Here is a 23,778-nt window from a genome sequence, read left to right as displayed (position 1 = left end):
TACCTAGGTTAAAAAAAACATTTCTTGTATTTTTTTTTACTTTTATGATGATATACAGCCACCTTTTGCGTTCCTTGTTTGTCCTTGTAGCTGGAAAATTGTTCTTTAACATTATAGCTACAAGTAGATAAGCAGCATCCAGTCCATCTCAGCATAAAAATATGTTTTAATTACACCTTGGAGGTAAGAGGCAAAGGTGTCCATTCCTTACTCCTCTTTTTGCTTTTACAGTTCTTTGCAAAGCAAACCAAATTCTTTTAGCCCTTAGTTGTTTTATTTAGGTCATGTAATTGTTATCTAGATTCTTCCATTTGGGGATTATGCTCTAAAAATAGATTTAGAAAACACTACATATGGGTCTCTGTCAAAAGTCTAGATAGCCCATAGAGTATTTTTTGTTTGTTTAGGCAGAGCAGAATAATAGCTTTTTGTTTCACACACTGCAGTGCTGTTGGTACAGTTCACAGCAAGCAGTTACACTTTTGCAGCAGCACCTCAATGTTGACCCCAATATTAGAGAGTTGCTCTAATCTCTTGGATCCTATTTTTTTCATTCTTGCTGCCTGTTTTGCTGCACTTGATGTCCATTCTGAAGTGTATTACTTTCTGGTTTATTAAACATTGTTCATTTTGGGACCTTTTTCTAATCGGCTATAGTCAGAATTCAAAAATATCACAACCTTCTAAGTTGTTGCCTCTCATCTATGCTTGTTTTTGTGTGCCCATTTCATAAATATAACCTACACACATTATCAAATTGCTCATGGAAACACCATTGTCCTGGAAATTAAGTAAACTGATCTGCATGTTTCATCATTATCCATAAAAGCATTACATTCATATTTGCAAAAGCCTTACGAACAGAAATAGATTTCAAGCGGCCAAAGCTTTCGTGCTCAGTAAGTAGGGCTGAGGCTGTGCGCAAGGGATACATGCCCAAAATCATGAAATCTGACTTCATTCAGGGTTGTCAGTATGGCAACACTAGTAAGAACTGTTTGTGTGTATTTTGTTGATTACTCACCTCAATACAATTTTGTCTTGCACCTTGATTATGGGAGAAGTTGCTTGATGACCCATCACATCTTATACACAGACTTGGAAAGAACTCAATCTTGGTGTGCTGGAAACATTATATCATCTAATAAAACATGATGATGATTTGCTTGGCAGAATTATAGGCTCATATTTTTTCTAAATGAAGTTATAAGGTCCCTGTGTGAAGTACCTGACAGGGTTCTCTTGTGAGACAGGTCACTTTTAAAAGCATCTGCTGCTTTACTGGTTAAATATGCAGTAGCTGTGTGGACTTGTATACTAAATTCCTCAGATTTGTGTTGAGTTTGTTATCCCCACACAAGTTAGGAAGTTGAGCAGAGATGGGGGGAAGCTGTTTACTCTCTTCCCTTTTTTTTTTTTTATTGTAAACTGCTGTTTTCTGTTTTTCTTCTACTTTTATGTTGCCCTGTGTATAGCATTTTGGGCTCTCATGGGGGTTGCTTGGAATGGCTTTGGCAATGGAAATTTGCAGCATCTGGAAATTGCCCTGGCCTTGGGACAAAGTACAGTGCACAAGGATGGGTGGAGTAGAACAAAAACAACCAGTAACCACAGCTCCCAACCGTCTTTCCACATATCCCCTCCTTAGTTGTTCGCATCCAGAATAAATAATTCTTTTTTCTGCATGGATAGATGTGCAGTTCCATGCAGGGAACTGAACAGTGACATGCCAGCATTCAGAAATTATTTATAACCTGTAACATCTTGTCTTCTCTGGTTCAGAGAACTGTCTACCTTTTCACTCCTACTGTTGAAGGATTGAGCACCCCATGCGCTGGGCTGAAAAAGAACTTGCCAGTATGGCAGCACCAGCTTCCTGCCTGACTGCTGGTTTGCTTTTACCTCTGTCGTTCAGTCCATCATGTTCTGCTGATTCAGAGAGAACTTGCTACATCAATTTCCCTTCTTTTTTACAAAGACAGGCTGTGAGACCTGGGGTTGTTCGGCCTGGAGAAGGCTCCAGGAAGACCTTCGAGCAGCTTTCCATACCTAAAGGAGGTCCACAAGAAATGTGGAGAGGGACATTTTACAAGACGTCATGTAGGCGTGAGATGAGGGGGAATGGCCTTAAACTGAAATAGAGTGGATTTAGATTTGATATTAGGAGGAAGTTCTTCGCTGTGAGGGTGGAGATGTACTGGCACAGGTTGCCCAAAGAAGCTATGGTTGTCCTATCCCTAGCAGTGTTCAAGGCCAGGTTAGACAAGGCTTTCGGCATCCTGGTTTAGTGGAAGGGGTCCCTGCCTGTGGCAGGGGGGGTTGGAAGTGGATGATATTAAGGTCCCTTCCAGCCTAAACTGTTCTAGTATTCTTTGTTTTCTACTATTTGGTATTTCACAGCAGTCAAAGGAATGTTGTTGCTACTAGTTTTGTGTATCTGAGTAAGCTCATTTGGGGGCCATTGTGAACTTTGTTTTTAAATGATCCTAAAATACACACTATTAGAAATTCTAAATCCATTTTTATATCACTTCTGTAGCTCTACTTATGAGGTTTAATACTAAGGACATGGAGTAATGGTCTATAAGCAGTCATAAGGGTTCATGGACTGTCCTTTTTTGTTCCTGTTATGTCTTGAATAAAAAAAAACAACACTCCCCCCCCCCCCAAAAAAAAAAATTATAAAATAATGCAGTATTAGAGAAGGACTTGCTGTTCATGAATTATTCTCCTGCAGTTAGATAATACTCTTCAAAGTTTCTGTACTGTTTTTATGCTGTGGATCAAAACGCACAATTTCTTGGTATGTTGTAATTTAGGAAAAGAATCTCTAAATTGCTTTTAAAATTCCTTCAAGTTGAGGCATAACATACTCATTTTTACTTTTTCTAAATCAAAAATATTTAACACTTAATAATGCATCTTGTGTATTTGTTAGTTGCAACAAATAATCGCTGAGCCCACTGATGGTGAGTGTTGGGATAAAAGCATTCTTGCAGTCAAGGCTGAATCATGTGATAGTTTCACTTTATGCTTTTTGTTTTGCTACATATCCTTCATTTGATGCTTTGAAATATGTGGGTTTTTTTATAGTAAAACAAAAAAGAAACTCTTTTTAGTGCTGCTTTAAAACAAGCTCATGGTTGTTCAGACTAAGACAGTGTTTATTTTAATGTTGATGTATTTCTGGGGGTAGGGAGAGGAGAGAAAGGAGCTTAGAATAATTCTCTTCACAGACTTTGAAATAAAATGGCTTTATCTGCCCTGCCAGAATCTTTCTGCCTTTTTACAAGACAGAAAAATACTAGTTGCTCACTGAAAGAAGGTATTATGTATGGATATATTATATGTGGCTATAAATATAATGGATATATTATTTCCATACTGTGCTATGAGATTTCCCTTGTAGTACAGTCTTGGCATTCAAAAACACAGGTTTGCTTTTCAAATACAATCAATGCTTTGATACTTATTTTCAAATTCTTAGCAAGTAGAAGTATTTCTATACTTATATTTGTTTTTTCCTGTTTATTTCTCTACTAACCATTTTCTTGGAAACTGTAGCAGCAGAGCACAGTGTCTGGCAAAAAGGATCTGGATGCAAATCACCGAACTTGAAAATACTGAGTTAAGTGAGGGCAAAAGGTTGTGTAGTACCAATTTTTCCTCCCTAGAATAGGCTATGAGTACCTTGTGGGGTGTTCAGTTATCTTCTCTAAATGATTTGCATTTCTGGTCTTGTGGTAACAGTAGTTTTAAAATAATTTCTCAAGATAATATTTTTGACAGTTTTTGAAACCATGGCATAGGACTGCAGTGTGTTAGGGATGCTGTACCTTTTGTGGTGGGGGTGTGGGATGGCTACTTGAGTTAGGATGGTAGTTTATTACATGTTTTCAAATTTGGCCTTCATATAGATGATCCAGCAAGATCCCTGAATGCCAGTAATTTTTTTTCTTTTGCCATATTAGACGTAAGTAGTTATGCAGCAAAATGCTAATTCAGAATTCCTTTTTATTTTTATTTTTTATCTTTTTTTTTTTTTTAATTCAGAAGAAGGGTCCTGATCTGCATAGATACCATGTCAATGCTGTGAGTTCTATGTTGCTGTACATGGCCGTCTGCTCTTGTGCTTCTTGAATCGGGAGTGAGGGGAAGCTTTAGCCTGGATATGTCCAGGCTCACTGCAGCATGGGTCCACTGTGGCTGAACATGACCAGGGTGCAGAGCCAGCATCTGCTGTGTCCCTGCAGGCAGAGATTAAGGGATTTGGTGCAGGCCAGGGACAAGGGGAGGCTTGAAGAGAAGGTGGTTGCCTTTGAGCAGAGCCTGTGTAGGTTGTGGCCCCTTCTGACTTTACATGGTGGTAAACTTATCAAGAGGAAACTTTTGGATGTTACGTGATATTTGCTCATAGGCAATGATTTTCAGTTTATTCTGAAATAGTTCTAGGGTTGCTACCTCTGTCACTACTGACCAACATAAATCTTCTGAATGCTGCTGTGAGTAACAAGTGTGTTACTATGTTTCTGTAGTGCATAGATTAAAGTATTAGTATAACCTTTTTTCAGTTCCACTAAATGCAATTTATACACTATCCTAAAGGCTAAAATGCTTAAATCTTTCTCTTCAAAGCACAGTTTGCTTTGTTAGGTTGCCAAATAACAACTTGCATCTGAAAGTTGCTAGGACTTTGAAGCAATGCAGATAGTTGTTGACTTTTACCACATAACTTTAGGAAATCAAAGACTGCTTAGATACAGCACTGACAAACACTTGTTTCACAGACTGAAGGTTGAAAGCTCAACAGAATTTGTAGTAGGTTTGATGAAATTAAATTAATGTTTTTTCGGGACGTATGTTTAGTGGAATAACACATGAAAGTAATACATCAGAAATCCATCTTAAATCTTCTTCCCTTTACTGTAAGCATTAAGAATTAGGTATTCGGGACAATTAGGGTTATTGGCTAGGAAATCTGTAGGATGGTTTTTTTTTTACTGGTAACTCATCATGAAAGTACTCATTTAGCTGTCATTACAGTGATGTGCTTTTCCCCCTAGGTGGCTGTTTTTAATGCAATAGTGTCATTAGCTGGCTGAAGACTAAACATGAGAATAGCAGGTAAGCACGCTTGGTAAAAGCAGACTTCTGCCATTTATGAAATAAGTCTCTATATACAGCATTAACAAGTAGTAACAATAGGGGTTTAAAATAATTTTAACTGGCATACAGGCATTGCTGTTCAATTTACCTGATGTTTAATGAAGTTCATTTTGGCATTTGGGATGGTCTAAGCGGAAGCATATGGTTAAAATACTTCAGCTGATCTGTAGGGACTGTTTAAGGTGCCATAACTTGATATGCCTGCCTGCTAATGCTGTAAGGTGTTAAAAGAATAAGGAAATGGCCAGTTGATGTCTTAAGCAATTTCTCAACTGCCTCACCCCAACCAAAAATGCTATGCACTGTTATAGTGTCTGAAACTTCCTAAATGATTACTGGGAGACTGAAAGCTATAAAAGCCTTTTCATACAGGTAGTTTACTGTAGTACAGGGTAGCAAAACAGATTGAACTTGACAGAAGGTGTAGTGGTTGTAAAAATAAGATCTTTTCCGATATCACACTACAAGAAAGTACTATTTTAGACATTTCCTTGCAGTAGAATAGCTTGTGTGGCAATTGAACAGTTTTGAGTTTCTAATGCATTGCATTTTTATCAGGAATTGTAGTGTTATGTTGCAGAAGAAGCAACTGTTGGCACTTCTAGGAGAGAATGATACGTTCTTTTCCAAGAGAGCTGCACATTAACCTTCTTAATGCATGAAATTAGTCCTGATTTTTGTCACTACAGTATGTATAACTGGGAGCAACCTGCTAAAGTAGATCTGATAAAGAACTGGAAAATGCATCGATTTTTAGAAGATAGCTAAATCACCTGGAAAATTACTTTTCCAAGCCTCCTTTTTTCTTCTCTCTCAGTTTTTTGCTAAAACCCACAGACAATAAAGATAACAGCAGTTTCTAGAGAATGTTTAACCTGTGGCAGGCAGGCTGGGTTTGGTTCAAGTGCTAAAAGAATTTTCTGGGAGATTTCTTACCTCTCTCTTAGGAGGGAGGGCTTGCAGTTCAGTTGAAAGGCTCAGGATATAGAGGGGAGGAGATGGTTAGTGCTCAGATTGAGTTCTTTTCATGTCGCCTACTGTCTACTGAAATACCATGCTTTCCAAGTGCCACTTGCTATGTGACACATTCCAAAGTCTGGTACCATCTTTTTCAGCAGTGTTGCTTTGAAAACCTTTTGTTCACTTAACGTATGTTCAGATCATACGTTTTCTCTAGTGCTTACATGTGGTTCACTTCCCTTCAATTGCAATAATCTCTGAAGTTCCAGCTTGACATTTTTCAGTTGAGTTTGCACCTGTGCTTTCTTAGTATGTATGTGCTTGCACGCATGAAAAGGGAAAGTGGGAGACGAAGGTCAAACTACAAACAAAGAAAAAAAATTGTATCTCTTCATGTTGCTTTTCTTTTTCATCCCCATATCTTTATTTAGGCTTTTAGAAGGATTAACATCTCTTATCCTTCTGAAGGCTGAGTAATTGGTCTATTTCAAGGTTTTCTGAGCAGCCCATCACATCAGCCATCTGAGATCTGCTGGAGTTCAGAAGTTTTTTCTGAAGGATTTATTTAGCTGGCAATCTGAGAAACAGAAGTATGATTTAGAATTGCTTCTTCCAAAGCAGCTGGACATACTGGGGTGAGGCAGGGAGGCAAGATGTCGATCAGATGCCTCCTTACCTAATTTCTACTCTCAGTCAGTATTTTACAATAAACTGAGAGTAGATTCTGAAAAAATTCTATTAAATTATGCTAAAAAATGGTGGTCCTCATGGCAGTACCACATAGACCCAAGTTTCAGATATAAATTACTGTGGTTGTGTGATTCCAGCTCTTCACCTAGGAGGCAGTTTGACCACTCAGCACTGGTGAAAATTAGGCATGTAACTTCAACCTACCTGAAGCTTCAACATATTAAAGAGGGAAGGGGAGGGCTTTTTATTACTTTTGAAAATACTTCTTTCAAGTCTTCAAGCTCTTTTTTTGAAGGTCAGTAATTTTAATTTGATGAAAAGGAGGTGAGGAGGCTATTTTGGTGTATGTTTGGTTGTTGGGGGGGGTGTGGTTTGGCTTTTTTAATGTAGTGCTCAGGCCTGACTACCAAAGCACCCAAGCTGCAGTGCATGAATCACTCAATCTTGGCCATGCGTTAAAATAGAGGAAGCTCGGTTTGAGGGGAGGCAGAAAAAAGAGGAGTCGTTGTGAACAGGGAGGAAACAGGTACACATAGTTAAGAACAGGGCAGTGAAACGGGAGGGAGATGGAAATTTCCCCTTTGAACAGTAGACAGTTAAATCGGCTTAGTTCATCCTGTCAAGCTGGATATCCACAGAAAGATCCGTGGTTTCTCCTGGCTGCTGGGCTGAGGTGGCATACTGTAGTGTCAAACAAGCATGAAGCTGGAGGAAGCTGAGGGAAGGGTGTATATATTTGGTATAGTAACCTGATGGACTGGTTCAGTTGCTTCCTATGTTACAACGTCCATTCTCTTACAGATTACTTCTGTTTAATGAGTCACAAATGGTCATCCTGTTCCTGAGTTCCCCTATGTGTAATCTCATACACATTTCTCATGTCATTAATTTTGGTAGACTTAATGTTACCATTTGCAAATAATGTTCTGAAACTTTCTCTGCTTCTGAATAGGTGCTGCAAAGTTGGTAGTAGTCGTAGCAATATTTTTACTGACGTTTTATGTCATATCTCAAGTGTTTGAAATAAAAATGGATGCAAACTTAGGACACATATTTGGTAAGTAAAGTGATGACTTCGTTTTCTCTGAACATTCATAAATATTCAGTTGAGCCAAAATCAAGAATATCATATTCAGATTGCTTTAAGCTTCTTTTAGGCTCTTCCAGTTAAAAGTTATGTGTTCTTATTGTGTGTACTTGTTGTTTTTTATATCTGTATTATACATATAGAATGTGTATATTAAGTTTCTTTCTGTATGAAATATTTAACCTACTCTTAATCAGTTTGATTCTTTTGCTGGCCAAGTATGCATAATTTTGTCTGCATTTTCTGTTTACTGCTACTTACAGTCTTAATCTGGAGTTGTAAACTAGGCAACTTGAGTTTCCAATCTGCCTTTCTGCTGCTCAGACAATTCACAATTTGTTTTGCATGGGCTTTTTTGCTTGCCATGTGCACTAATCAGAACATTTCAGATGTGCCCAGGTCCTACACAGAAAAGGATTAGCTGCTGAAGTGCCTTAAAATTCAGAGTCTTTTTTCAATCAGCTTTAAGGGGTTTTTCATTAGAAAACACTAATTTCAGGTACATGATATAGGTGTTTGTTATCTAACCCCACTGTGAGCTCACATCTGAACCAGTCCCCAGGAGGCATCTTGAATAATTGTTGGAAAGACACAGGTGTCGTTAAGTATGACAGATGTATTTTACGTAAGTCCATGATGCGGTTGCGGTTGCTTGCGACCCTTTCTGTCCCAGGAAGGGGAGTCATGAATGGTTGGGTTCAGAGGGACCTGAACTGCAGGCTTCTAGTGTCAGGTGAAAGGAACCCTATCCTGGTGAAGCTGTAAGAAAGGAATTCATTTCACTCTAGTACCCACACCTCCAGGAATCCCTGCTGGCTTTGCATCTCCATGGATCTTTGTGTTAATCGGAGAGCCATAAATTAAGGCAGTGCTTCTAAATGTGTTTCCTGATCACTTTTGTGTTTCTGCCATGTAAAGCTTAATGTTTTATATTGGAACATAATGTTCAGATGTATTTTATACTTCATGTCAACCAACCTATTTTTATAGGGCTACAAAAAGGTTTTAATTTATAGGATATTTTATAGCAAATGACATTTTAGTAATAATATCTTGTAACTTTTTTTTTGTACTTTAGCTAGATCAGCATTGGATGCAGCTGTACGTTGTGAGTATTCATATGCATGTGTTACTGCTGTGACTTGCTTTTGCTAATAACAGAAAGATTGAATTTTCATAGTTAAGGAAGTCTTAATTATACTTTAAGTGCAATCAAGAACTAATTTTTCTCTTTCCCTGATTTTCCTAAATTTCTGTTGAAGTCTGGGTTTTTTTTTGCCAGCATTTCACTTGTAGTTTTGTTTCATGGCTTTTAATTACGTGCCAGAGCAAGTAGCACTATGAGAACAAGAAGCAGGGTAAGGATGTACTGCAGGAGCCTATATTATTTTAAGCTTCTGTGAAACTGCAGATAAGATATAGCTTCTTTGCTCTTTTCCTTGAATTTCTTCAGAACACTGATATTTTTCCGTTAGCCTACCTGTGATGTTGTCTCTAAAACCCTGTTTTATTTCATTTTCAAAGCTACAAAACCTCCAAGATACAAATGTGGGATCTCTAAAGCTTGTCCTGAAAAACATTTTGCATTCAAAATGGCAAGTGGAGCAGCGAATGTAGTTGGACCTAAAATTTGCGTAGAAGATAATGTGTAAGTATTTTTGCGTATTGTCTCTAGATATCTCAAATACTGTCTTGGATCACTTTGCCCACAAAATCAGTAATTTAAACGATTCTTTGTGTTGCCAACAGTTTGACCACATGAAAAAATTATATTGTGTTATAAATTAATTTCTGAAGCATGCTTAATACTCTGCAGTAAGTGCAGAGATGTAAGCTACTTTAATACAATCAAGGTAGCTTACACTATTTCAGGTTTACAGACTTAAGAATTAGTTAGACTTTGAGTCAGATGCAAACTTGCCTCCAGGTAACAGGCTCTTGTTCAAAATATTTCAGTGAGTGATTATATTTTTATTGGGTTACTCTTGATATTTGTAACTGTTGTCAACTAAAACTGCTATGGCATTGTCTTTTGCAAGTCATCTTTTAAACAGTATTGTTTCATAGTATCATAGTATCAATATTAGAACATATTTTCCACCTTGTTTTAAAGAATCATTTCAAAAGGGAAAAATAATATTTTAATGATTAGTAGTTACTTAGTTGTGGTGATGGTAACAAAGAGTAATAATCTTAATTTTGAAATGAAAGAAACTGCTTGAAACACAGTTTAATTTTTGAGTTTAAATCGTGTATTTCTAATAACTGTTAACACAGTATTATAATACTGTGCATAGAGAATTTAACTGAATACTTTTCATTAATCCCCAAAATAGGAATATTAATATTTATTTTTAGATGCTTTGTTTCTTTGCACTTAGGTTGTTCCTGCTTGTTGTCACTCAGAGTGTGTAGCTTTGTGGTAACATAATCTATCCTCTCAATTTTGCATGGCACATGTCAGAAAAGACGGGATGTTAGCATTGTCAGAAGGAGATTTTTTGTTTTACCATCAATCACACTTAGGAGCCTTTGCCTTGCATTTGCATTTAAACTACTCCAGTTCAGCTGTTTCTGGGACTTTGCTATGTTAATACAGAGAGGTTCAGATTGCACATACTGCAGTTGGTGCTAATGAATTCTAGAGCAAATGGCAACTTCACTGTGAATATAACCCCATGTAATAGAGTAAATAGCATAATTAATCTATAAAAGAATGTAAAGTATTGGTTCAGATTTTCCATCACTTTACTCTGTAAAGTAATTCTGTAAGATTAGTCTTACATGATCTTAGAGAAGACTATTTGTATCACTGACTCTAGCAGTTAAGATGTAGTGAGGTTGAAATAGCTACTTTCCCTGCAACTACACACATGCAGCTGTTTCACTTTGCTTTGTTACTAGTAGAAACATGAGCACCCTTCAGATTTCAGGCTATTCTCTGTAAAGCTGATATAGCTGATATAGCTCAAGCTTGGTGTAGAAGTAAGTTTGCAACGGAGCATCACAGTGTAGTTGGAGAGCACACATAAGGTGAGCATGAGCTCACTTTTTGCACATGCTAGCTAAAAGCTGCTAGGTTCTGCTTCCCATTCATATCATTGATTTTCTTCATAACCTTGGACAGCCTTATTCAGTCTCGCTGCATGGTATTCTTGTTGGTGTTATAAAGGTTGCTACTTTCTCATTCTGGTTGCTAGGGCGATTAATATCTATGCAGATGGAAGTTGTTTGGTCGTCGTTTTTTCCAAGTGTCTCACTGGTTAACTAAGAAGAGATTTGTTGTTCCTGTCAAAAAAAAAAAAAAGAAAAAAACCTCTACTGGATGTTCCACTGGAGAAAGTGATGAAAAGAAAGTTGTTGCTGGCAAGAAGTCCATTCTTTTAATACTAGTGTGCACCTTAGTCCACAGTTATAGGAGTCTTAAATCCAGGAACCCTTGGCAAAAATCTTTCTGAATTCCTTCATAGAACTTGTCTATTTAAATGTTCACCAGAAAATTTGATTAAATTTAATTTAATTTCATTACTGTGCTTGCAAGACAATGAATTTGTCTTTCAAAACCTTCCATAACCTGATTGTAAATTGTTGGAAGAATTCTAGAACTGATGAACGGCTGCCCCCCTGTGAGAAAACTGTCACATTACAGCCTGCTGTGTTTGACTTGATGCACGAGCTATCTCATGTGTATAAGGTAGCATCTCAGAGCTCTGAAACAACTTACTTCCTCTTCAGTAGCTCTTTTTTGAGTGATATTTTGTGAACTCACTCCTGAAAAATGCCTTTTTTTTTTTTCTCCTGATTACTTTGTATTCTTCATGATTCCATGTCAAGGAAGCAGGGACAATTTTGCACTACGTTCCTTTAATAACTTGTAATACTTGTATTGATATTTGCAGTTTTTTTGTTGTCTGAAATCCATTACAACTTTTGTTACATATGTGTAAATTTTCAGCATTTAGTCACCCCAGTACTGGGTATTTTTTGACTGGTATTTACTTACAGAGAATTTTGTAGTTAAAAGGAAGTTCTTAATTCTTTTTGGCAAGTTAAATGTCCACTAAATTTTATACAAGCAAAGGAATGCATTCAGGACTTCACTGCCTTTTTTCATTTATATTTTCATTCTTTATTTGCCATGTCTTTATTGTTCAGAATGGATACTGAGATACGATGTGAAAATCATGTGATCAGAGAAGAAATGATGCTCCAGTGGCTAAAGTACTTCTGGAATTCCCTACTAACTAGAACTGAATTCTGCGTTTCAGCAGAAAATTAAGTCTTTTGTTTCAGAAGTTACAAATTAGAGTTTTAATCAGAATTTTTGGCAGATAGTATGACTTTGAGGACTAAAAGGAGAATTGTGGACTCTTTCATCTCTGATTACTAGTTCTTTAAAACCTAAGTCACTGTGCCAAGAGTTACCATTAACCTGTAGTCTTTCATGGCATCTGAACTAGCTAATACTGAGTCTTTTCCTGATAGTTGTCTATTGAATTTAACATTCCTCTACATTTTTGGCTTCAGTCTTCATCGTGGGTGCAAAAGATAATGTCAGAGATGAAGATTTTTGTCATATTTCTGTGACAGACCATTTCTTGTTTCTAGCCTATCACTAATAAGCTAGCATAAGAAGGCTGATGTTGCAGTTTTGTGTGTAAGGATGTGGTCCTTCCGAAACATTGCTTAGAATGGATGTTCATACATTGCCTGAAAATCGTATGGTTGCAGAGCAACTGTGAAAAATGTTCTGGACATAACAGGGTTGCACACATCTGCAGCTCCTTCTGAGAGCCAGAGAGGGAGGTTTAAAGAAATCCTCATAAGGATGGAGTTCAAGTGTGTGCATGTCATTAATTAGGTGTGCACCTGTGTGCTTGCACTGAGGTGCTTTTTTGAATCTTGGCATAGGACTTAATTTTATGTAATTGCTTCAACTCTCCTATATTTACTCTTTCTCCTAGTTTCAAAATATTAATTCTGGCCTGGAGGCAGAATGGAGATCTTTGCACAGTACCAGTGAAAGGGATGAGGGGGTCTAGAAGCTTTCTTTCGCTGAAGTGGTATACCCACCATGGCCTAAGGCAGTACAACATCCTAGCTAACAGTGTTGATGTTCCCATTAGCCCTTTGCAGCTTTGAAGAGCTTCCATTTCAAACTGCATCTCTTTCTTTCCAGCTCCTTTGCCACTCTCAGTTTGGCCAAGTAACTGCTGTTATAGACTGTGACAGTTTTTTGGGGATGTGTGACTGTACTCCAAGAGGATACTCAACTTTAGCTTGAAGTCCCATCGGTGTATTAAGTATTTTTCTTGGATTTAGGTTTCCTATTACAGGTATAAGCAGCTAACTCCTTTGACTTTATTGTTTCTTTTTGTAACGCTGCAGTATTGATTCTAAATGCCTCTGTTAGGTTAGCTTTGAAACTTAATTCTTGTTCATCATGTGCTTACAAAAAAGCTTAAATTGTTGGTTATGTGTCTGTGCTAAGCTCAAGTTATTATTTATTTCAGGCTCTTTAACTGCAAGGAAGCTTTTAAAATACATAATTAGCACTTTATTTATTGTGACACATTTAATATACACGCATAGTTTGAAACCAAGATGATTAAGCAATCAAATGAAATGGATACAACTGGGGATATCTGATCTGTTGTTTTCAATTCAGGGGTGCCATGAGAGCACACAGTTCAAGGAGACTTGACTTCATTTGTGTGAACATGTGGCTTTTCAACTACGCATCTCCTACAGTCTGATTGGTCCAATTTAGAAATCGGAAGTATTTCACATCACAAAATTGTCCTACTAAAAATAATTTTTTTGTTTCAGTTTAATGAGTGGAGTGAAAAATAATGTTGGCAGAGGAATAAATGTGGCCTTGGTCAATGGTAAGTGACGTTTTAGGTGAGCATATTGTTTTCATTTTCAAATTGCTTCTGAAGTTTGAGGTGAAATACTAAGGGATGGTGAAGGTCAAGCAGGAGGAGAAAAGGAAGTATTCATCATATTCATACTGAAAGAATGTCAGGTTTTGGCACTTGTACCTTTTTTCTTTTTAGAAAAACAGCACATTTTTGTTTGTAAAAATGTGTAGTAATGTGGAGTGCTGTGGTGACTATTTTTGCTGTCTCGGTACGTCAGATAAATTCCTAATGCACTTATAAAAGGGAAAAAGACACAAGATGCATGCATGCAGCTACTTTTGACTTTATGTATTGCCAACACTAATAAAACTGTAGACTAAATTCTTCTGTTGCTTTCTTTGCAGTGAAACTGATTTAACAATTCTGTTACTAACTGGAGAGACCAGCTCATTTTTTTCCTAGCTTGAAATCAGTATATTTGATTAGTCCATGCATGTAGGTCTTGTTCTTCAGTAACATCATGTTATATAATTGTGTTCAGGATTCTTATCTTTCATTAAAACCACACAACTTTACCTGCGTGCCACCTTGAAAGCTGAGCTGAACGTCAGTCCTGGCAGCTTTGTCCTTCCTGTGTAGGAAGCAATTTCTTACAGCACTGAGATAGCACTTTGACATTTCACTGCACTATAAATTCATGTTATTTCTGGATCGTGCTCAGGTTTACATCATCTAAAGCATGACTTGAACAATATTTGCCTAATCCTATTTTGCCTTTCTGAATTGTCTCAGTCTGTTCAAAATAAAAATAACTACCTTCATGTTGCATAGCTGCCAGTCTTTCTCTCAGTCTTCCAAACTTTGAGTGTATGTATTAAACTGTCTTCTGTCAATTACTGCCTTTGTGAACAGCATAGTAAAAAAAAAAAAACAATAAAAAAACTACTGTAAGATTACAGTATTGTCCACTTTTGTTTTGGATGTTTAAATCAACTAGGAATTTCCAGCCTATGGCAAAACATGCAGTGTAATTTTAATCTTTCTTACTTTCTATGTGGCACTAAAGGCAACCTGTAGTTATGCTACTTCCAAAAAAAAACTTGAAAAAAGGCCACTGTATGAAGTGAATTCTCTTCATTGGTTTTAGAGACTGGGGGCTTTTTGTGTCCCACTTGAAGCAAAATTAGAAGTTTGCATCTTCTCTCGTTTCCTCTTATGTGTTTCTGCACCTTCTCAGTGATTATTATGCTCTTTAAAGAGCAATCTTAATAAAAGGGTTCTGTATAATTGAGTTACATGGTGCCTTCTGCAGCTGTTTCTCCAAGTCATTAAGAGGAGTTTGGCATGTTGTCTTTTAAAATAATTTTAGCTATATTTAATGACATTATTTCTTTTTCTCCAGGTAAAACAGGAGAAACGTTGGACACTAAATTCTTTGACATGTGGGGAGGAGGTAAGTGCAGTTACCTGAGCTGGTTAGAGAGAGGCAAATGTCTCTTCTGGGTTTGTTTTGTTTTTTTTTTAAACTTCTCTCCTTCCTACTCCCCCCAGGCTCCATTTGCTGTGGTGGGTTAAGGTTGATAGCTTGATGGAGTCCTTCACCTCTACCTTTGTAATTGTGAGGAGAGTGAAACTTTAAAGAAACACAAATAGTTGAGGTCAGAGGGAATGTTATGGTTAATCAAACACACTTGTTCTCCCAAGTGGTTCCCACTAGTTGTTATGTCTGTACACAATATGGATGAAACTCTTTGTATAAAATGGAGTTCTCTGATGCATTTTATCTTTCTCCCACTTTCTCTCTTACAAATTTCTAAGTACATTTACGAATATTCTCAAAATAGTCTTTTAAGGAAGACATTGCAGGTGTTTAAATATGGAATGGTTGCTTGTTGTTAAGCAGTTTTGTGTTCTCTCTTCAGATGTGGCTCCATTCATTGAATTTCTGAAGTCTATCCAGGATGGAACAATAGTGTTAATGGGAACATATGATGATGGTGCAACCAAGTATGTCACTGGTTTATAGAGTAAATATCACTTAAACTTTTAAATGCCATTTTATGCTGAAAAAGTATTCTTTATCATATAATCACTTGATAAAGTTTTGTTAGAATCATAGAATGGTTAGGGTTGGAAAGGACCTTAAGATCATCTAGTTCCAACCCTCCAACCATGGGTGGGGGCACCTCCCACTAGACCATCTTCCAGGATGATGGGTTTGAAACTATGCTTTCAGTTTATTAGTTTTATAATGCTGATGTGATTTGGGGACAACAAGGATCAAATTAAAAACTAACCAGGTGCAATAGTATTTACATAAAGGACTGTTAGGTGTATACTTTTGTGATCCCAACAGCAGAGGAAACAATAAATTAGATACTAAACCAGACCCTTGAGTGGAAATACCACAAGCATTTGAAAATCTCAAAAGGACAGAGGTTAATAGTCAGCAAGCGCTATATCAGTATATGTAACTGTGTTTTGCTCCTCTGAGAAAAGTTCTTAATGCAACAATACAATGTGGGGCATACGGTCAGAATAACAGACTGCTTACTTATAGCTGTGAAGAATATGTTAGGCACTGTACATTTAAATCACTCCCTTATCCTCCCTGGTTTCTGAAGACCCTGTAGGTTTCTAGCTGATCTCCTAGAATTTGTCTCCACCTCTTTTTTTTTTAATGTATGCTGCTAAGGGTATGTATGTCTTTTGGGTATGTGCTGGCTCTTCTATTGGTGATATCCTGTCTCATGCTAGTAAATTCAGATATGTTGAGATAGAGAAACAAGATTTTGAGGACATAATCTGGTGGAAACTGGTCTGTTCCATCCAGTACTTCTATCACATTGACTCCCAAGACTGAGCTCAGTGGTTACAGGGGTGCAGAAACCATTCCCAATAGTCCTTGCCTGTATGCTTTCTTTTGAAGTCTGAGAGGTTACTATGTGTGTACCTTATACATTTTGGCCTCAGCGTTTGTACTGTTCCACCCTAAAGCTGTTTAATTTATTAACGTAGACATAGCCTAAGAGGTTTTGGTTCTCTTTAAGCATTGTCTTCCAACCTTCCCTTGGTCAGTTTTAATAGATGATAAAAATTACTGTAGAATTTTTATTGTAATCTACTTCTCACTTAAGTCATCCTGTCCAAAGAATTGCTTTTCACAGTAAAAATTAAGGCTTTTTTCTTTCCCCCACTACTCCTCCATTGTTTTAATAATATTTAACCTTTTTTTAATGTGTTCTGTATTTCTTTTTTCTTTTTTTAATCTTTTGGTTCAATTTGTTATCCACAACTCATCTGTATTTTTATATAGAAGCATCTTGCCGATGACAAAGTCCTGACTCTGCAGGGTGCAGTGTTGTCTGTATGTTCACTGCTAAAAGGAGAAGAAAGTAATGTTTCTTTATGCCAAGGCTGGATCTTCTGTCTGTCATTCCATTAACTTGTTTTGTTACATTTTTTTTTCCTTTTTTTTGATAAATACAGTTAGTATGTTTCAGTAATCTATCACAGCTGATGTTTTTGAAAGCTTGCATGTAGACATAATATCAGCTAAGCAAGAAGGTGAATTTGTCCCATTTGTGCTGACATCCAGGAACTACTGTGTAGTAGGGATGTTACATAACTAGCCAAAACTGTGCTTCTGGCTTTTGATAGTAAACATAAATGCTAGTTCTTGAAAACAATTTAAACTGTGAAGAACCAACGTTTTTAAAAGTTTTGGGGTTGGGGTGTTTTTTAGATGTATATATATAAACTGTCCACATGCTCTAGAAACTTGGCATATGAGCTGTGCAAATTACCTCCAAATTACTTAATTTCATAATTTTAGCTGACTAATACAACTATCTCACTAGTAATAATCAGATGTTGTGTGTGTTGTTTAATAATCAGGCAAATATAGTAACTGAAAGGAAGAAATAAAGAGCACTTGTTTGGAGGTTTTGGAATGATAATTTATAATCCTACAGAATCATTTTCTCTTCCATACTAAAATTATCCAGCCCAGACCTACAGGCACTGAACTGTGTTGTGGGGTGGCATGCTGAATTTTGAATTAATTGGCTCAAGCAGACAAGAACTTCTTTCACATATTTAGGTCATTCTTCTGATCTAAAATAACTTTTACTTTATCTAGACTTCAGCTTGAGCCTGCAAACAGTGTTTACTTTAAAGGCTGACTTTTTTTTTAGTTGCTTGGAGAATTGCTAACATGACTTGAGAGGTATGTATAATTTCTCACAAGAGTGTTCCTGGCTTATGTTGGTTACTGGTAGGTTTGTATGCTGTTTCCTTGAGATTATAATATTAGGGGCAGTGCTCATTAGGTGATTTCAGAACTAGAGTTATCTGATTTTGAAAGATAAATCTTGCTCAATATTGACTGATTTAAACTATATTTAATCGGATTAAAGCTGAATGGTCCATAGAACAGCAAAAGCTCTAAGGGAATATATTTTATTCACGTAATGAACTTCTCTATTCTGTTCAAGGCTTAATGATGAAGCACGGAAACTGATTGCTGAATTAGGAAGCACGTCTATTGCTAACCTTGGGTTTAGAGACAACTGGGTCTTCTGTGGTGGAAAAGGAATCAAGACTAAAAGTCCATTTGAACAGGTCTGTGATTCTATAACTTACCAGAATTTAACAGCTTATGTTAATAAAGTTGTAGCATGTTTTATAAATACCCTGCATTTTTTCAGGATGGGTGTCTAATATTGCAGTAGTGACACACTAGATTATTTTCAAATTTATTCTTTGACTAGCCTCCTCCTTTTAAATGTACATAGATTCTTTGGTGATTCACAAATAAGAAAAAAATGTTATACAGAGTCAGTCTTATTATCCCAATAACTAGATCATTTTGTCTCTTTAATGAATCCAATTAAATTGAAGAATTCAAAACTTACTGCCTAATGCTTGTGTTTTAGATGCACTAACAATGGTAGACCTCCAACAGATTAAGTGGGAGTTAAAGTGTTGGTGTTCGCACCTGTTTGCTTTGCTCTTCTGTCAAAAATTAATGCTGCCAGAGTGAAATTTATGAAATAGAATGTGTTTCCACACTTCAGCTGTTACAGCTGAAGATGTGCCGTTGTTCTCTTTAATTACTGGTAAGATAACTTTGCACTGGGAGAGTAAGGAAGGCACGTTTTCTTGCCAGCTTTACAAGGGAGTTGGGAACTAGTGCAGGAGCAGTGGCAAACTCTTGGAGGCAGCAGTGTGTTACCTGACTGCAGATGGTTGCTTGGTGGAAAAATAAACCCCTAACTTTCAAAAAAGGCAAACATTCAAAGTTAGATAATGTTCTTTAAAAACTATTTTTTTGAATGCCTTGTACATTTATATCCGTATTTATTTTTTCCCTAGTGTTTCATGTTTCAATGCAGGTGGTCCTTTCCTTGCTTGTTTCTCTTCCTAAATAAACATTCATAATAAATCTAGGACATGTTTTCCCAGTATGGCTTCACTGTTTTTAGTATACACCTGGCTGAGCAAGTTACATGAAGTGGTGAATACTGAGAGATTGTTATATTTGATGCAAAGGGCAAGAGTCTAATAGAGATGTCTTCTTTTTGTCCATGGCTTGAAAATAAGTAAATAAAATGTCTTTTAAAACTGTAAATTAAAGCAGAAGAATAAATGAGTTTACATTAATGGTAGATTGATGTTTTCTATTTATAGCATATAAAGAACAACAAGGACACAAATAAATATGAAGGCTGGCCAGAAGTTGTTGAGATGGAAGGCTGTATCCCTCAGAAGCAAGACTGAATGAAAACAAAGGAAAGGGGAGAGAATCTGGAAGAAAATGCACTTTCTGCTACTATTAGGGAGAGGGCTATGAAGGAGACTGTACTGTAAATAATATTTTTAAAGCATGCAACCATCTTGTCGGTGTGTGCATGAGCACTGACATTTTGACTATTTGGATTATTTATTGCTAACACACATAGAACTCCTTTTTGTAAATATGTCCAAAATAAAAGAAACATCAAATCATTTCTATGCAGGTTTCTTAAAAGCACAGTATTTAGTTTTCCTGTGGTAAATAATATCTTGTAAATCAACTGGCTAAAATGGCATATGCAGATAATAAACAGATCCTGCCAAATGCTGTACTGTCCTCTTAACAATGTTGCTGTGAGTATATAAGCTTTGTGGAATATTGTAGATTTTAGTGATAAGTTAATAAAGAGCTTTATTTTTTTTTTTTATCCTCTGCCTTTTTAATGGCAGCATCGCTTTCTATTAAAGCTGTTTGGTTATTCTAATACCAAGCGCTCCAGAAACTTATTTTATAGACCCCTGTCAAAACCTGAATAATCAGCAAAGGAAGAATACATGATAGTGTAACACAGATATGCCTTGAGAAGCACATTTAAAATATTTTTATTAGGGGAAGAACAGAAGTAAATATGTAAATAGTGGTCATGATAGCAGCTTGGAAGGATCTGTACTTTACTTGAAAATGTTTGCTTCTAGTAGGTGTTGTTTCAGGGTATGCAATTATGTGCCTCTTTACCATCTATGTTACACTTAATGTGATCTGAGGCAATTTGTTCTTACAGTGAGATGTTTGAGAAAGCATTGTGTCTTGGGTTGTATGACATTTCAACTTAACTGGCAATGTTTCCTTCATCCTTTTTGTTCTTTTCTTTAATGGAAAATACGGACCAAGTTGAAGTGGCCTTATTCTTTAGCTTGTACCACAGCTGTGAGGGAATACTGCTTGCTTTGGAAAGTTGTGTTTTAAGTAGGGCCAGCTTGTGAAACTCAGTTAGTGTGATGCAACTGATGGTGTTGGTTACGAAATAGGGGCTGGCAGAGAATTGGGTGTACTCTCTTGGAGCATTATGTTGTAAGTTCTGGTTTAATCTACACAAATTTCTAGCTAGTACTGTGGGGCAAAAGGCACAAAAGATTTTTTGAGGAACCTACAGTGTGAGTTGAGCAGTGACTTTCAAAATACTGTTGTTGTTGATGGTCTTCCAAGACAATTCTGTGCACTAAAAATTTCAAGCAATATTGGGAATTACCTTGTGAGTCAAGTAAATGACCTGTTATACCTGAATAATACTGGATTCAGAGTTCTGTATGTTTAGCTTGTTAAATAATGTGGTTTTCCCTCAAATTTATTGTAGAACAGCAATAAACTGCACCTTATACAGTGAAACTCCTTTTGTTAAATCTCAGCTGTTCTTTGTGTAGGTGGACATGTCAAAACAATGTATCTGCTTTTGTCAGTAAACCCCTCTTGTTATCAATTGGAAAATAACTTCTATTTCATAATGCTAGGCTATTATGGAAAACAGTGCAAGTCCTGGAATTGTCACAGAAATACAGTTTTGCTTGGTGTATATGCCAGTATTGGTTATGCTGCTATCCAGAATAGTATCAAGATTTTGAAGTTACTTGGCAGAGACTTAAGGGAGAAAAACCCACATTTGTCTGCATTGCCAGTTTCTGTGGACTGTTCTTGCCTTCATTCTTCCAGTTTTGTGTGCCAGTGAATATTTCATCTTTCATCAAAAGTTTTGCATTTCCTCTGCAAAATTAAATGGAGAGGGAATAAGACTAAAGGCAGACCTCTTTTAGCCCTTGTAGCTTTTAAATTTGTGCCTTTTTTTTTTTTTCTCCAGTGTAAAATAAATATATTATGCCTGTCACCCCCTTGGAGGGTGACAGGTATACAGTCACAAAACTTACACAGATTTTTAAGCAATAAATTGGTAGGATTATTTTCATGACTTCTTAGATAATTTGATTCTTGTGGATTGTTTGGTTTTTTTTGTTTTTGATGGAAATCTTCCTCTTATTCTCAAACCCATGTCCTCACAGCTTTATCATGTCACATTTAATAAGACTTTCCAAGTAAAATAAAAAACTTCCACTGAAGTGGGCGACAATGTGCTCTCCTTGCTCCAGTTCATCATCATGGTCTGTTGACTTGCCACAGCATTCGGTCATGCCAACTCTTCTCTTATGCCTTGAGCAGGCTACTCACAATATCCCCCTGCTGAAGTAAACTTTACTCTTCAGAAGTGAGACTTGCCGATTATCTGCATTTAATTTGACTCTTCAGACTTCCCTGATCTCTCCCACAGCTGGTCCTAGGAAGCAGTCAGTTGAAAAGATGGAAGGCATTTTGTAGTTAGCTTTATGTGGAAGTACCCATGTGTGACAAGGTTCCAGGATGTGTATTTTCCCATGCAAGACGAGAGTATTTGCAGCATCCTGCAGGATTGTTGAGAACAGAGCAATGAGAGAATGAAAGATAAAGACGGGGGGATGCTTACCTCAAAAAAGGTGGTTGTGAGAATGGGGGAAAGGCACATTTTCACCAAGGAGCACCTAGCTGGGATGCAAGCCACCTGAAAACAATTTCATTGTAAACCACAGCTCTCGATTGCTCCACTAGTGTTGCTTTATATAGATAAAAGGAGTTTTAAGAATGAAGGTGACGGAAGCCTCTACCTCATACCCTCTGCATCTTTTCTAGTATCTTTCATGATCAAACTTTGTATTTTCTGTTCCTCTGGAAACAGCAGAGCCTTTTACAGCTTTAGTTTACCAACTGCTAGTTTGCAAAAGGCTTCCTTTTTTCTCAGCATGTTTTGCTTTCCAGGTATCTTACTGTGGCACTTAATTCCCTCTAACATTGGCGTGGCTACTAAATGCTTGATGTGTATGTAATGTCTCCTAAACTGTTTGGATTTTCTGCAGTCTGTTTTTCAGGAATGAGTGTATTAATAAATAGAGGCCAGGTGGATAGCTTCAGGAGGGGAAATAAAATAATACTGCCACCATTAAGTGTTGACTGACTTAACCTGTATAAGGGTAGGAAGGGCTTTATTTCCTCCCTCAACTGATGGGTCACAGCTAAGGTGGTTACCAAGCATGGGACTTTTTATTGATGAAAGCCAGCTTAGCATTATGTCTGTAAGGCCAGGCTAAGGCTATTCCGTAGCTTAATACAAGGGGCCTGGCTAAGAAAATTGAATAAGAAACCTGGAAGGCTGGATGGGAACTTTGAGGCCAAAGTAGGAAGGTACATGAACAGCTCTCAGCCTGTTCCAGTGCTACTATGAGGTGTCAGGGGTTCCTGAGGCTGAACTAGGGACATGAGGGACTCAGCTTCTCGCCCTCTGAGCAATGTGCCAAAACAGCACAAGCATCTTGTCTCAGCCATCTCCTGCTGCTACCTCCTTGGAGGGGAAAAAGTGAACTATAGCAAATGAGAATGTGCTCTACTTGAGATGTTTCATTACATTCTCATTATCTTAGTATTAGCTTAAACCCACTTTCAGTTCCTCCTTGCTGCTCCTGTAGTCAGCACTTTCAGCCTTACAAACAAGACCTGTGTGTCCCTCACAGTCTCAGGTTAAACCAGGTTCCTCAAATATCTCTTCCTGTGCTTAACTACTCATCTAGATAGGTTGCCTCATGTACCATCCAAATCTTTGCTGATGGATCACTTTTTTTTTCAAGTTAAAAATTGATGATTTTCCTCAGGTGTTTTTTGCCTTCTTTCTGCCCTTATCTTTTCCTTTCTCGAATATGCAACACAGTGCCTTTAATCTTGCATATATCCCTTTTAAGTAGCTATAATGTGTAACCACCCATTCCCTCAAAAAGTTCTATTCCTTCCTTAGGGTGGTGTCTGTAGCAGGATATGGCTACAACCTCACTGACATGAAAAAAGGCACTCCCAGATGAGAAAGAATCATGTCTCCCCATTGAGCTTGATGGATGGCAGTGGAAGGGAGTGCTGTCTTCTGTGGAATGTAGTCTGCAAATGTTTTTTCCTATCAAATCCCACAGCAATCCTCTCTGACTAATTATCTTTCTCAGCCTTAAATATTTCAGCATTGTCTTTATCAGCACAGCCTCATGTTTCCAGATGTTGGCAGCTGAATCATCCTTCCCATTGGAAAACTTGGTGGATAATATCTTGATCTCTGGCTTTTATATCTTAGCCCTAACATACAGTGTATATAACTA

General features: G+C 37.2%; 1 protein-coding gene across 1 annotated transcript in view; it reads left to right on the top strand.

Moving 5' to 3' along the window:
- The window catches only part of FAM3C (FAM3 metabolism regulating signaling molecule C), a 28,825-nt gene extending 8,775 nt beyond the window's left edge, over positions 1-20,050 (top strand). Inside the window, exons 2-10 of the mRNA XM_057412200.1 lie at positions 5,064-5,124; positions 7,769-7,873; positions 8,982-9,011; positions 9,428-9,551; positions 13,733-13,791; positions 15,170-15,220; positions 15,690-15,774; positions 18,264-18,390; positions 19,459-20,050. Coding sequence (XP_057268183.1) covers positions 5,112-5,124; positions 7,769-7,873; positions 8,982-9,011; positions 9,428-9,551; positions 13,733-13,791; positions 15,170-15,220; positions 15,690-15,774; positions 18,264-18,390; positions 19,459-19,548 — 684 coding nt within the window. The 5' untranslated portion in view covers positions 5,064-5,111 and the 3' untranslated portion in view covers positions 19,549-20,050. The remainder of the gene's footprint in view (positions 1-5,063; positions 5,125-7,768; positions 7,874-8,981; positions 9,012-9,427; positions 9,552-13,732; positions 13,792-15,169; positions 15,221-15,689; positions 15,775-18,263; positions 18,391-19,458) is intronic.
- Positions 20,051-23,778: the final 3,728 nt, after the last annotated feature.

The sequence above is a fragment of the Pezoporus wallicus genome, unplaced genomic scaffold (genome assembly GCF_028554395.1).
Source record: "Pezoporus wallicus isolate ANWC-B61680 ecotype Strahan unplaced genomic scaffold, APGP_CSIRO_Pwel_v1 contig_3858, whole genome shotgun sequence".
Taxonomy (NCBI): domain Eukaryota; kingdom Metazoa; phylum Chordata; class Aves; order Psittaciformes; family Psittacidae; genus Pezoporus; species Pezoporus wallicus.
This window is presented reverse-complemented; position numbering and strand designations above follow the sequence as displayed.